Source organism: Populus euphratica, unplaced genomic scaffold (assembly GCF_000495115.2).
Source record: "Populus euphratica unplaced genomic scaffold, PopEup_1.0 scaffold1325.1, whole genome shotgun sequence".
In the NCBI taxonomy this organism is placed as follows: domain Eukaryota; kingdom Viridiplantae; phylum Streptophyta; class Magnoliopsida; order Malpighiales; family Salicaceae; genus Populus; species Populus euphratica.
The window spans coordinates 33383-47314 of NW_011501173.1; the positions used below are offsets into that span (position 1 = coordinate 33383).

Below are 13932 nucleotides of genomic sequence, written 5' to 3' on the forward strand. Positions count from 1 at the left end.
GTTCAGCAGCTATGTGCTGACCATGACAAACTCAATGGAGAGGTTGACAATTTAAGAAAGACAACTCCAATAGTTTTGTGGGTGAAAGATCTTGAGGCTCTTGAGATGCAACTTGATGTATGTGCATAGTCAACACTTGATATTTACTTGTTTTCATTTACTTTTTTTCCACTTGGCTATTTCATTTTCTTTGCCTTCGTAACTTTTTCTTTGATGTGACATCTTTGATTTTTATGCAATACATGCATTTAGGTGCTGGATAAATATGATGCTGAAGCAGAGGAGGCAAGAAAGAAATTAAAAGGTGATGCAAATGGCGAAGCTGGTTTTAAGGTTTCTAAACAAGCACCTAAAAATCCAAGGAAGTACACTAAGAAAGCCATAAATGAAGAAGTATCTGTTGAGACCATGGGAAAACCATCCAGTTCTACAATGGAAACAGGTCAGCAGGCAGGTAGAGATGCTTCTACTAACAAATTATCTATTCTTGGCATGTTTTAGAAGTTTCCCTGAGCTTTGTTAATGTTTACTCATCTGTCAGAGAATGCTGCTGAGGTAGTGAAACCCAAAGGAAGGGCAGGATCAAGGAAGGCTCCTGCTAAAAAGGTACTCCCTTAAACACCCCCGCCACACCTCCCCACAAACAGCAAACAGAATTGAGCTTTTTGAAACTTATCACCTCCTGTTTCTGTTCACCAGCAGGAAAAACCCTCTCCAAGTTCGGATGAGGATGATGAAATAGAATCGCTGAAGGACCGACTTAAGGCATATAGACTTGATTCTTCGCCTGAGCAATCAGCTGGTGAGTTTTTCTATCCAATTTATTTCCCATTGTAAGAAATTGTTGAACCTGGAGAATTCCAGTTTTTCTCTGTTAATTTCAAAGGACGCTTCGATGCGGAGACACTTGTGTTTGGCCATAGATTGGACATCTTTACTTGTGACCTTAATGGTTATTGGTTTATTTTACTGTCACAGACATGGAGACTGATGTGCTTCGAGTACCAGCTGGGAGAAACGCTGCTAGGAAGAAGCCTCTAGCAGCTGTCTCAGTCATTTCTGATAGTGAGGACGAACCAGATCTTGACGATGACTTCGATGTACAAGTGAAAGCTGTCCCAGAAACAAAAAAGAAGGGGGGGAGAAAAGCTGCTGCTGCAAATGATAAGGCGGCCAAACCACCTGCAGCGACGAAGAGGAGAGGGCCAGTCAGCAAGCAGTCCCAGGGATTGGGCCAGCAGCTTCTAACTGAAATGTTGAAGCCTGCTGAAGAATCAGGAATATCTCCAGAAAAGAAAGTGAGGAAAATGAGGGCATCTCCATTCAACAAGAAGAGTGGTTCTTTATTGGGCGGAATTGAAACAATGCCAGCTTCTTCTACATCTGAAAACGCCGATGTCATCGACGTGCCAGCAAAAGCAAGACCGCAGAGGGCAAACCGGAAGCAGACTAGGTATGTGTTGAGTGACTCTGAGAGTGAAGATTCTGATTTTGAACAGGCTAGTGAAGATTCGGACTCCGACTAAGGTGGTTTGCTTGGCTTAGGGAACTTTAGACTAGGAAGGGGAAACTCGAGCAAACTTAGGGAACTTTAGACTAGGAAGGGGAAACTCGAGCTCATTTCCCCATGAAAATTGATTAAGGTTTGCTTGGTTTAGGGAACTTTAGACTAGGACGGGGAAACTCGAGCTCATTTCCCCATGAAAATTGATTAACTGCTTGTCAGCAACAAATTTTCTTGAGAGTACTCGTTTGATGCTTTCTTCATATATATTCTGTGTCCCATTTTTATTCTCTTCGCTCCATTTTCTTTTCCTGCCTTTTCTATTGTTCAAATATCAGACTAATCATGAGTTGCCGATGTATTACAAAAATAAGTAAATATCAAGCATTGGTGGTCTTCCTCCGACAACCTATTCCTTGTTCCTAAGCTACAAGTTTGCCATGGGTATTATATAAATTGAAAAGGTCATTACCATTGGTTGATGGGGCATGAATAAGATTTTTTAAGAGTAGACGAAGAATAACGTCGGAAATTTTCACCGGAGATGCCTTCACAAGTGGCAGTACATATGGATGCTTCAATTGAATCATCTTTCATCATGAGGTGTACAAACATGTGATCATAACAAAAATAAAGAATACCATATTTGCCAAACAAATATATAATTCTGCATGAAAAATTGTAATGGTATAAATGAAAAAGATAAAATAAAATCAAAATGGTATTACATGGGAAAAGCATTAAAATATTTTTATCAATTTTACTTTTTCATATTAAAATATTATGGTTCTTTTTAAGAGTTTAGGTTTGTAATTTATTTATTTTTATTTTATTTTTAATGAGGTTAGTATGATTTGCATGTTTGTTAAAATAACTCAAGTTGCTTCAGTTTATAGGTTTGGTGGGGTATTTTTTATTCTGTTGTCTTAATTTAACATGACTTTCTTATAATTTTTTTTACATATAGTTAAAAAATAATAATTTGAGAGAAAAATCATGTTATTAAATATTATAAAGTAACAAAAATTAAAAAGCGTGAGGAAACCACTGTTCACCTATAACAAGTGTTCTAATAGTATTCCATAACGTTTTATTTTTTTATTTTTTTTTTGAATTTTTTATGATTTTTTTAATTTAATTTTGTCGATTTCATCTTTTAATATTCAAATGATTGAAAATTTGCTTTATAATTTTTTTTTCATTTTCATTTTTTCTTTTAATAAAGTTAACGTGGTTTGCATGTTTGTTAGGATAATTTAGGTTATACTAGTTTATGTATATCATCCCCATATCTAGGATTAAGCAAGAGTCTCATGTCAACTGATACAGAAAGTAATTAAATTATATATATGTGTGTGTGCGCGTGTGCACAAGGAGTTCATATTAAATTTTACTGAAGTTTTTACTAAAATTTTCGTAGAGTCTCCCCTATATCGGGAGGTCCCAAGATATCAACATTTAACATGTTTACACTTCTATATTTCATATCTCATAACTCAATCACGACAATCGTCTTGAGTCTTAATCCCACAAACATCATCATCATCATAACCATAATATTGATAATTTAAATTGAACAACAAATATCATTATAGAGGAATAAATGAGATAAACATGTGTGCATGGACACAATCGTATGAAATTCAAAGCTAAGATTATCTATTCAAATTTAAACATTGATTATACAAATTAAGTTATATAAAAGTTGTAATATTACAAAATACATGGGTATACTCTCTATCGTGCATGCGATAGTCCTGAAATAAAATATATATTATTGAAACATAAATATCACAATAAATATAACAAGACAAATATCCAACAATTTAAAAAGACAAACATGTATTTATATTTTATTCACTTCTCCCATCTAGTTTTCTTTGGAAACTTTTTCTCATTTAACTACTAAAAACCGTTTCCTCTTTCATTATCAACCTCTATTCAAAATTTTATAAGATCAATCATGATTATTTCCGCTTAACACATTACTGATACCAATTTCACTTATATCATCATCACCTTGTAGGAGTTGATGCATGGTGATTCCCTTCCTTGGGATCCTAACATGCATTAAATAGATGTTAGCCACTGCATATTGATCATCTTACTCGAGATCCTAACATACATTTAATGTATGCTAGTCAAAACATGATGATCCCCTTACCTGGGATCCTGTTATACGTTAAATATATGCTAATCCCAACATGAAGATTCTCTCACGCGGGATCTTAACATACACTAAATGTATGTTAGTCATTGTCCCATATCACACTTTTCATATTTCCATTGTCAACGATAATTTAATCACTTGACAGTTCACACAATAACCTTTCACCTCGAATACTCATATATTTAGAATACTTTTTAAAATATTAACATCATTATGTAAATTTTCCTTCTTTCACATTATATCCAACATTCAGTAATTCACATTTTACATCAATAACATATTAAATCAAGGGATTTAATTAAAAAGTATAAGTGTCGATCACCTACCTGCAGTAGAAACTCTATTAGTGTTCCCCTACTACTGTTGCTGCTACAGCACCATTCTGGTGGTCCTTCTAACAATCACATGTTTATCTCGTAAATTTTTCTCATTCAATGATACATTTTATAATAACCGTATCTTCAATTATTTCTTTTTTTATATTTGGACTGTTATAGTTTAAATTTTGAACTGTTACAGTTTAAATTTTGAATTGTTACTGTTTTGAATTGTTACTATTTTGAACCCTTACTCTCTCGAATCGTCACTGTCTATAGAGATCGCATTTCGACCTCTTCTCTGAATTTTAACTCTATCTGAAGTTCTAGGACTCCGTTTCACATGTTTGGCTGGTTGACTTGTTTCTTGAGTTTGACAAGTTTAACTTTTTTATTTTTATTTTTTTAATTAATTTGTTTTTGTTTTATACTTAGATATTGAGTTAATTAAAAATTCAATTTTATAATTGATCTTGTTTCACCTTTTATGAGGTTATTACATTATGAAGTTGTGTTTGATTTGGCAATCATCTATTTTTATTATCATATAATTATATAAAAAAAAAATTTTAAAAAAAATTATAATTTCAGGTTATTACACAGGTTTGGCATGCTAATTTAGGTTACCCAATTCACTTGACGAGTTAACCTATTAATCAAATATGCTTTTTTATTTTTTTAATTTATTTTTTATTTCATCTTTTAATATTGAATTGGTTAGAAAATAAATTGCATACTTGATTTTTTTATGAGGTCCGTAGGGATAATTGTCTCAAATAAGTGTTTATTTTTAAGTTGATACTTAATTTTATGAGCATTTATTTTTATCATATAATTAAGTAAATATATTTGTTAACTTGGGTCGTGGAGGGACCGGGGTCGATCTAATATGTGATTGTTTTAATATTTTTTTTAAAGGTTATTATCTTTATTTTTTTTTTAAAAGTTAAGTCATATTTTTATTGATCACCAAAGTTGAAGGTTGCATTTAGAACTATGAAATCAATCAATTTAAGTTAAGCTAGCTTTCACAAAGTTTAATTAAAAACTTATGTTAAATAAAAAGTTAGGTCGAGAGGTTTCAATATTAACCATTTTGATCAGGTTTAATATCACTCTTAAATAATTCTTCACACTTTTAACTTTTGTTTTTTTACTTTAAGAAAAACTAGTATATCTGGCGGTGGAGAGGGGACCAATAGATTTGTTAACAAAATCTAAGCTTGGTGGGGAAATCATTATAGCAATGAACAATGATTTCCCCACTTTAACCCTTAAAAAAACATATATTAAGGGTAATTTAGTTTTTTATTAGAATACATTAGTCATTAACAAATTGATTATAAACAAACTTGACTCATGACTTCCATTATAAATAGTTAAATGATTTAATTGGCCTTATAAGAAAAAAAAATATTATCTTGCTTCCAAAGACATTTTAACATTTTATTTTCCAAGCACATTTAAATTATTCATTTGTCATAGGAAGAGACAAAAATAAAGCTTCCTTCTAAGTGGTTTTTTGCCCTTTTCTTTCGGTACTTTATTTTATTTTTTATTATAATTAAGTTGGTTTAAGAGTAATTTAATTTTTAACAAATATAAAATATTAATAAAAAAAGAAAGTGATTGGTCAGAATATGAGAATATCCTACCATTTATATTTTATATCCAATTTAGTCTTTACTCTTTTTATTGTATTTTAATCTTTTTCTAATTATTATTTTTTAAATTCATCCTTAATCATTTGGTTTTATTTGATTTTCATATCAAATTTAGTTCTCATGCTTTTATTATTTTTAAATCATTCCATCAATTAATTTGTTTTTTAAATTTTATCTGTCACTATTTGCTTTTGATTTATTTTTTTGTGTTGAATTTTCCCCCTATTTTTTTATTTCTTTTTTTTCTCGAGATTTCTTCCCTTTGTTTTTTGACTTTGGTCTTTTCTAGTTTTTTTTTTAAATTCAATTTCATTCTTTAATATTTGATTTTTTTAGAATTGGTCTGTTTATTTTTTTTATTATACTTTTTATAGGATTATTCAAATCTTATTCTTATGGTCGTAGGGTTAATAGGTTAACTCATATTTTTTTTTTAATTTTTTTAGTTTCATGCCTCAATAATTTTAATTAAGAATTTTTCTTTGTTGTTTTTTGAATTTGCCTTCTACATGGTCATCCTCGACCTTATGAACACAATCACAAGTTTTGAAAGTTAACTTTGGTCATTTTATGTCTCTTTTTCTTTATAAAAAATCAATTTCATCATCCAATATTTTTTTGGAGTTGGTTTTTATGCTTTTGTTTTTCTCACTTTTCTTACAATAGGGCTATCCCAATTCTGCTTTTATGATCATGAGGTTAGCGGGTTAATCCTAGTTGACTCGAATTTTTTTTCCTTGACTTTTTATTAGAATTTTTTTTAAAGTCATGCCTTGATATTTTTTTTATTGAGAATTTTTCTTCATTGATTTTTTGGGTTTTCCTATTGTGCATTAAGTCTTGATCTTTTGATTATGGCCATGAGTTTTGAAGGTTAACACGGGTTGATTTTGATCTTTTTAGATTTTTTTTATTTTTTTTCAATTTCATCATTTAATATTTTTTTTGAACTAGTCTTCATGTTTTTTTTTCACTTTTATTTTTATAGGATTATCTCAATCATATACTTATAGTCACGAGATTAACACAGTTTGACCTATTTTTTATTATTATCAGTTTTATCATTCAATATTGAATTGTTTTATAGTTAAGTTTCATGATTTAATTTAATTTGTTTTTGTTGCAATTTCTTACCTTTGATTTGCATAGATAATTGTTTGAATATGAAAAAAATATTCTAAGAAAAATACTTATTAAACACAACTTCGTATATACCTCTGATTTGTGTTGCGAGATTAAATATTCTAATATTTTTTTTAAAATGGTTTTCATATTTTTTTTAATTTCATTTTTCAACTTAGTATATGAGTTATCCAAATCATGTGCCTATAATTACTGAGTTAATATGTTTAAACAGGTTGAAATGAAGTTTTTTTTTGTCATTTAATATTGTATTATAATTTTTTTTACTTTTATTGGTAAACATGGTTGTTTTACTAAATGAAAATAATATTGCTTAGATTTTAAACCTAATTAATACATGCTTCATGTTAAGAAATCAGATATTTTGATATTAGTTATCTCTTGATGAATATTAATTTAATTAATTAGTTATACATGTGTAAATACTTTGATTTGTAATTAAGAATTGTTTTTTTTTAAAAAAAATTATATATTTATTTATTTATTAAAAATAATTATCCTATGGCGGAGGCTGGTACAAAACTAGACGATATCTATAGATATACTTTGAGATTTGCAATGAGATTTTCATCCGTGATTTTGTCGAAGATTTTTACACGTGTAGAATTACCGACAAATTCTTATTCCCTTAAAAAATCACTGGTAAAAGCTTTCTAATGTCTGGTGTGACTTTGAAATCTAGTCATCGACAATTCAATTTCTCGTGAATAGTTATTGCCTTTGGGCATCATGAAAGCTGTGATACTGAGCGTCTGTGAGCGAACAGGAGCAGCATAAACTAAGAGATAGCCTTGTCTCTGTGAGCCATCTCCTTCTTAACCCTCCAAATTCAGAACGAAAATGAAGCATGTCATTCGCATCAAATAAATTCTATGAGAATTAGCTGAATACAGCCTATTTTATGATAGTAAAAAAAAAACTAAAATATATACCCACATTGCATGCGTTGATCCACATTGCCAAAATGTTAGCTTCTTAACGAAGAGTACCACACAAAGAAGTGCCCGTGTGGAGATGGTAAATCTGCCTGGGCTATGGCTTCGGCTCCTGACTCCATCCTGCTAATATTACAAAGGCTGATAAAGACTGGCAACGGTGACCTGATTAATTGTTATTTTCCTTGTGATTGTGAAGAGAAGAAAACAGTAATTGTTCTTATTTACAGCCGATTTTCTCACTGCCATTATCATGTTTCCTCCCAAGGTTGACTCATCCTGGAACGAACCACATCTTCTATCCCTTTTAACCAGTGCAGTTATTCCCAAGACAAATCCATCTTCTGGTCCAACATTCTGACTCCAGTTCCAGTTCAAAGACCCAAATTTGTACATGCCCAAGACAAGCGATCTGAGCATCCCCTTGTTTTCAAAATATGCATGAATGAATTGGCAATAGCTGATCAGAACACGTTTCCTTTTCTTTACTGATCCGCTCACAGAAAATGGCCCTAATGCAACCTAAACACAGTACTTGAATCCCTTCAAATTATGAGAACCTGATCTATCATCTCTCTTTCAAACTGCTTCCATAAAAGGGAGCGGCTTACAGCATTTAGAGGTTTTGCAGTTTCTGTACAAATTCATGTTAGCAGTGAGGGTGGAGACAGAATGGACCAAAAGATACACCTCCAATCTGTGAAACAGCAAATGGGTGCCATATTACTACATTGCAGAGACACTAGTATCTAAAGAGTAAATTTACTCGACTCGTTGACTTTCTCATGCAAAATCCTACGCTGCAGGGATCACATGGCGAGGTTTCGTTTTGTAGCTTCCATTTTTAACAAGAGGTCCTTAATATCTGCTTCCATCCTCATCTTCATACTGAAGTATTCCCGATGAGCTCTTTCCAGGGACTGAAATTCTTCAAGTCTTTGTTTCCGCATTTCCTCAGCCTCAACTATGTGCAGTTTTGAGAGTCTACCTGCGTGCTCTTCATCAATTTTTTCACTCTTTGCAATCACAATTCGTTTCAGGCCCTCAGCTTCTCTTCTAGCATCATCAGCACGTGCTTGGAACATCTTAGCTTCAGCCTGTTTGATTCTGACAATGCTCTCCAGTTCATCAAAAAGCGGCTCCTTTTGGGCACTTCTCAACAACTCGGACTCAACAGGTCGTTTATCATTCAAATCAGAATGGAAGCTAGTTGATCTTTCCAATTGAGGAGTTTTTTCAGCATAGACAGATTTGAACCATGCAGTATCCTGGCTGGGTCCAGCAATGGTGCCATTGCTTCCATTTCCTTGTTCCTTTCCAGAGAAACCAGATGCATTGCCAAACTTGGATGGATCACTTTCTGCAATAATGGAGGACATCATACGAATGGAGATAATACACAAATAAACAAAAGAAAAACATAAACACATGGATGCTACAGGAGATTGTGGCAGCATTAACGTAGCACAGAAGAGTTAAGGCCGGCAAATGAATTAATTCATTAATGCTTGTGCAAGCAAGTGAAAGACACCATTTTGACATAACTTGCCAATAATCCACACATTCAAATAAAGAAAATCGACTCAGCATGTTGCAGTTTGAAAGCTGATTTAAGATGCAAATGAAGTAAAATTATAGCCCCATCACCACTTCACCATAGATAGTCCCCTGATTACAACTAGTATCCAAATGCCAACACACATGAAAAATAAGCACACCAAAAAAATATAAATAATTATGAAATTAACCCTCATGAGTTCAGCAGATCCCAGCTCTTTAATACAGGAGGTGTGTAAACCTCTGACAACAATTGGCTGCAACTCAGACCAGCTGGCAAGAAAATTAACTCAGCATATTGAGAGGCCATTTGGAACTTCGTTCCGGTGTTTCCCTAATTTTTTTTAAAAAAATTTGCTTAATTTTTTTGTTTTTGGGATTTGATATGATAATGTCAAGAATGATTTTTAGAAAATAAAAATACATTATTTAGATGTGTTTCCAAGCAAAAACACTTTGAAAAGCAATCATTAACACTCTCAAGTACCCTCTGAAACAGCACGTCATTTTATAAAATGTGCTTCCTACAAATAACCATGTCCTGAACTCTGTAAAAAGTTGTATGCATTTCACAGTACATACGCCGTAGAAAATAAAAGGTGAAAATGACATTCCTCATCCTCAATGAAATAATGAACAATAAGATTGAAAGCTGTCTTCAAGAAATATCAGAATTCTCTCACCAGTTGCTCATTTGGGATGCAGAGAGAAAAATAACTTTGTGCGACTAAAATGTTACACCATCTTTAGGAATTGTTATAATCTCCCTAGTGCAATAACTTTCAAATTAACCATCTTCAAAATGACAAGACACCCTGATACAGAAAATACAGATTCCTAAAAACTACAGGTACAGACTACAAACAAATGTGAAAAAGTAATATGTTTGTAATAAAGCATCGCATACCAGCACTCCTCTTCAAAATGACGAGAACACAAAGCACTCCAATAAATATACAGAAAGTCATGGATGAATGATTCAGAGCAACTTACCAGTCAGGAAACCCATTATATAATTATACACCTCGGGAAGAATGGACTTATTTGCCAATTTTGCCAGCATCTGATCGGCTATTTCATGCAGCCGTCTCCCTCTCAAATCCTTGCTGGCACGGAAAATTCTCTTGACATATTCTAGTTCTCTGCAAAATGCCTCTGCTGTCCAATCTTTTGCGAAGTTCTGGAAAACCTCCTTCACAAAGCCAAACATCTCAGAAGGATGATCACAGGCAATACAATGGAACTGCATCTCAGTAGTCCCTTGAGCACCACTCACACTCCTTCCATTCCTAATGCAAGCTTCTCGCAGTGCACAATCAGCATGACACCAATGAAGGCAAACATCACACCCAACCCAGCTGCATGTATTAGAGGCCATGTCGAACTTTGAGCACACAAGACACATACATGAACTGCAAAAACCATTCTTCTTCACACAAACTTTGCAATCACATTCATCCACAGGCAAATGACTTTGACATGTCAGATTTCGGCACCTCAAGTTTAGGAAAACCTCAGCCAAATCAGAAGACGAAATACCACTGTCTACTTGAAGATACTCCGGCAATCCCGTTCGCAAAGCAACCAAGACTTCCAGTTGAACACGATGGGATTTCAACAGCATATCCAAGGTTAACTCAGACCTGTTCTGCAGCATGCTTTGGAATGCACATGCTTGTCCTTGCTTATTGGCATTTAACAAAATCTCTCGAATGCTATCCTTCAAACTCGATGCAGATTGTGCTGTCATTTCATGGAATTTCTTAGCCATCACATGAATGGGCTCAGAAACTATTCTGCCAATGATGCTCTCAACAAAATCAGCTCCACCTATCGAGAATTGCTCTAGTTCCTTCTGGCTATTACTTCTATATAGGCTACTGCCATGTTTCTCTTTCATGGCACGCTTCTTCTCAAAGCTATAAGATGAACCAATATCATGAGATCCCACACTTTGAGAAGGGGATCTAGTGTCATCATGGTTCCTTGCCTGCCCCCCCGGCAACTGTCTATGAAAACTCAATTGTCTTTCAAGTTCATTGTGCATTTTAGAGGTTCCTTGCAAAGCTTGACCATTTGACAAACCTGGCACTGCTTGAGGCTGATGAAGAGAGCCATTTCCATTCATCAAAATTTTTTGATACAGGGGAACATCTTTATGCTTGGAATCGTTTTGAGTCTGACCCTGCCAATGTGTTTGATCAATACCCTGAAATATGGGCCGGCTGTGAACAGATTGTTCATAGTTGTCCATGTCCAAGGAATTCTGAGTTAGAGAACAGCTTGGATTGTGATAAAATGACTGAGAACCTGAAAAGGACATTGATGCAGTAAAGCCATCTGAATTTGTTCGAAATGAACTAAAAGACTGAACACTTCTCCCATGACTTGGAGAACCAGGAGCCTGGCCTGTGTCTCCAGTTGCACCAACAGGCAACAAAACATTCGGTAAGCTAAGAGAAAGATCAAGCGGTTCCAACAGCAGCTTTTCATCTTTCGATTTGATACCACTTGATTCCTCTGCTTTCTCGACTCTTCTAACAGGAGAGGTAGAGAACAACTCAAATCCCCTAGTACTTGGCCCTTCCATATCATCTTCCCCGTTCCTGAAAGTTGCAATATTTCTTGATTCAATTTCAGCCCATGTACCATCTTCTGCGGAATCAGGAGCATTGATCGGTGAAACAGCCACACTTTTGCCTTTGTCCTTCACATTCTGACTCGAAATCTCTGTCACCATATTTATATTCACTTCAGTTTCTCCATTTTCCTTCACAATTTCCTTGTTTGACTCTGTCACTTCAACATCATCTGCCTTTACCTCGAGATCAATACCCTTATCTTGTTTATTATTCTCCTCCAAATTCAAAGATTCCTCAACAATCATGTTCTTACTTACCTCCCCCCTGCACTCAACTTTTTCCATCAAACTCTTGTTGTCCTTGGTATCTCCATCGCCATCCATATTTCCAACTTCATCCTCACTAACACTATCATTTGAATTCTCCTCAACATTTGGCATCTCACCAGCTTCCTTCACCACATCCTTCCCCTCATTAACATTTTCTTTATGGGACCCTGTCTCTTCATTTACTAGCTCCTTAACTTCAGCCTCAATCTCAACCTTCCCATGATCAATATCTACTTTAACATTCTCTAGCTCTTCATTTACATTATCATTTTCATCTTCCTTGGCAGCTTTAGGAACTGAATCAGGCTCTGGCTCAAGCTCCCCTTCTTCTATTTCGCTACAATTCCCACTCTGAACAACCTTCACCTCCATCTCCACGCTTTTAGCCTCTACCTCAACACTCTTTGTCTCTGCTTCGCTTTTCTTCCCCACCTCCACACTCTTAGATTGCTCGCTCCCCGAATCCTTCGACCAGGTGGGTGAAGACCTAGACTTGGAATTCGAAGACTTCACTTTCGCCTCATCCCTCCCACTGCCACTTCCTCTCGCCACTCTAGTTTGCTCACTCCCAGAATCCCTGGACCAAGAAGGTGACCTAACAACATCTCTCAACCCCTTAGGAGAAGACCTGGACCAAGAAGGTGACCTAACAACATCTCTCACCCCCTTAGGAGAAGACCTAGCCCTCCCCATCCTCTCCTCATTTCCCCCTCTACCACTCCCACCTCTACTCTCCTCAAATTCCTTACTCCCAAACCTCCTCCACGACGAAACACTCACTTCTCTCCTTGATCTTTCCCTCTCCGACCTAAACCCTTTAGGAAACTCCCTCCTCGACCCAGCTAAACTCTCCGGTCGATGAATAACCCTATCATTACCACCACCACCACCACCACAATAACCTTCTCTGCTATTACTACTACCTCCTCCACTGCCATACCTATCAAACCCTAGCCCTTTTCTCCTATCAAAGCTATCAAATTCATGATCTGATCGCTTCCTAACCATCCTGGAGCTCTCTCTGTTATCCTCATCAGTAGATCGGTCTCGATCGTACCGGCTAGAGGATGACGACGAGGAAACCAATCCTTTGCGTACATTATCAGATTTGTGATAGAAGCTTCTAGATGATCTACTTGGATTTGAATCCTTGACTGAGCTTTTCTCGTTATAAGAATCAAGATCATCACTTGATCTCAATCTCTTCATTTTCAAACTAATAATAATTAATTCACAACAACAAAAATAATTTAAAATAGTAAAGTTAAGAGATTTGAAACCCTAACTTTTGGGATCAGATTTAGAATACATCGTTTACATGCTACAGAATGAAAGCTAGGGTTCATCTGTAAACTACTTTCAGAATTGAAAAAAAAATAAAAAACATGAAGATGAGAGTTTTGAAATGCTTAATTTTTTAGGGTTCAAATGGAAAGGGGTTTTAAAAAGCTAAACTGATTGAGACGCAAATTTACAGAGGGTAAAACGACACAGCAACAGCAGAGGGAGCGAGAAGAAGGAGCAAGAGATTGAGGTTGGAAGCTAAGGTTATCGGTAGCCTGTTGTTTTGACCCAAAATTGAAAATGCCAGAGGGAAACTTTGACTGATTTTTTAGGGTGGCTGTGGATGGAGAGAGATTGATTACTGGTCGAGCCGGTGAAGGATGAAGGAAGGTGACCGGGAGAGAGGAAAGAGGAGAGAGATTTGGGAAGGGAAAGAGTTGTATGAAC

At 34.9% G+C, this 13932-nt stretch overlaps 2 protein-coding genes across 7 annotated transcripts in view; one reads left to right on the top strand and one right to left on the bottom strand.

Annotated features, from left to right (window-relative positions):
• LOC105117379 (DNA topoisomerase 2-like) overlaps positions 1-1771 on the top strand; it is a 7047-nt gene extending 5276 nt beyond the window's left edge. For 2 of the 6 annotated variants that reach the window (XM_011015026.1, XM_011015027.1), the window contains 5 exons: positions 1-117; positions 253-454; positions 542-606; positions 700-802; positions 979-1771. In XM_011015026.1, coding sequence (XP_011013328.1) covers positions 1-117; positions 253-454; positions 542-606; positions 700-802; positions 979-1526 — 1035 coding nt within the window. In that variant the 3' untranslated portion in view covers positions 1527-1771. The remainder of the gene's footprint in view (positions 118-252; positions 455-541; positions 607-699; positions 803-978) is intronic. The other 4 variants (XM_011015028.1, XM_011015029.1, XM_011015031.1 and 1 more) reach the window with 4 other exon arrangements.
• A 6128-nt stretch (positions 1772-7899) lies between these two features.
• LOC105117380 (protein OBERON 4-like) lies at positions 7900-13921 on the bottom strand. Its single transcript, XM_011015032.1, has 3 exons — positions 12881-13921; positions 10284-12829; positions 7900-9093 (listed from the first exon to the last, which is right to left on the bottom strand). Exons 1-3 carry the CDS (start codon positions 13408-13410, stop codon positions 8543-8545), a joined length of 3627 nt encoding a protein of 1208 aa, XP_011013334.1. The 5' UTR covers positions 13411-13921; the 3' UTR covers positions 7900-8542.
• Positions 13922-13932: the final 11 nt, after the last annotated feature.

Excerpts from the sequence above, each read along its gene's own strand:
- LOC105117380 (XM_011015032.1), bottom strand. The coding sequence starts at position 13,410 with ATGAAGAGATTGAGATCAAGTGATGATCTTGATTCTTATAACGAGAAA. Across the intron at positions 12,830-12,880 it reads GAGAGGATGGGGAGGGCTAG|GTCTTCTCCTAAGGGGTTGA; the intron begins GTCTTCTCCTAA and ends TTCTTGGTCCAG. Across the intron at positions 9,094-10,283 it reads TATAATGGGTTTCCTGACTG|AAAGTGATCCATCCAAGTTT; the intron begins GTAAGTTGCTCT and ends CCATTATTGCAG.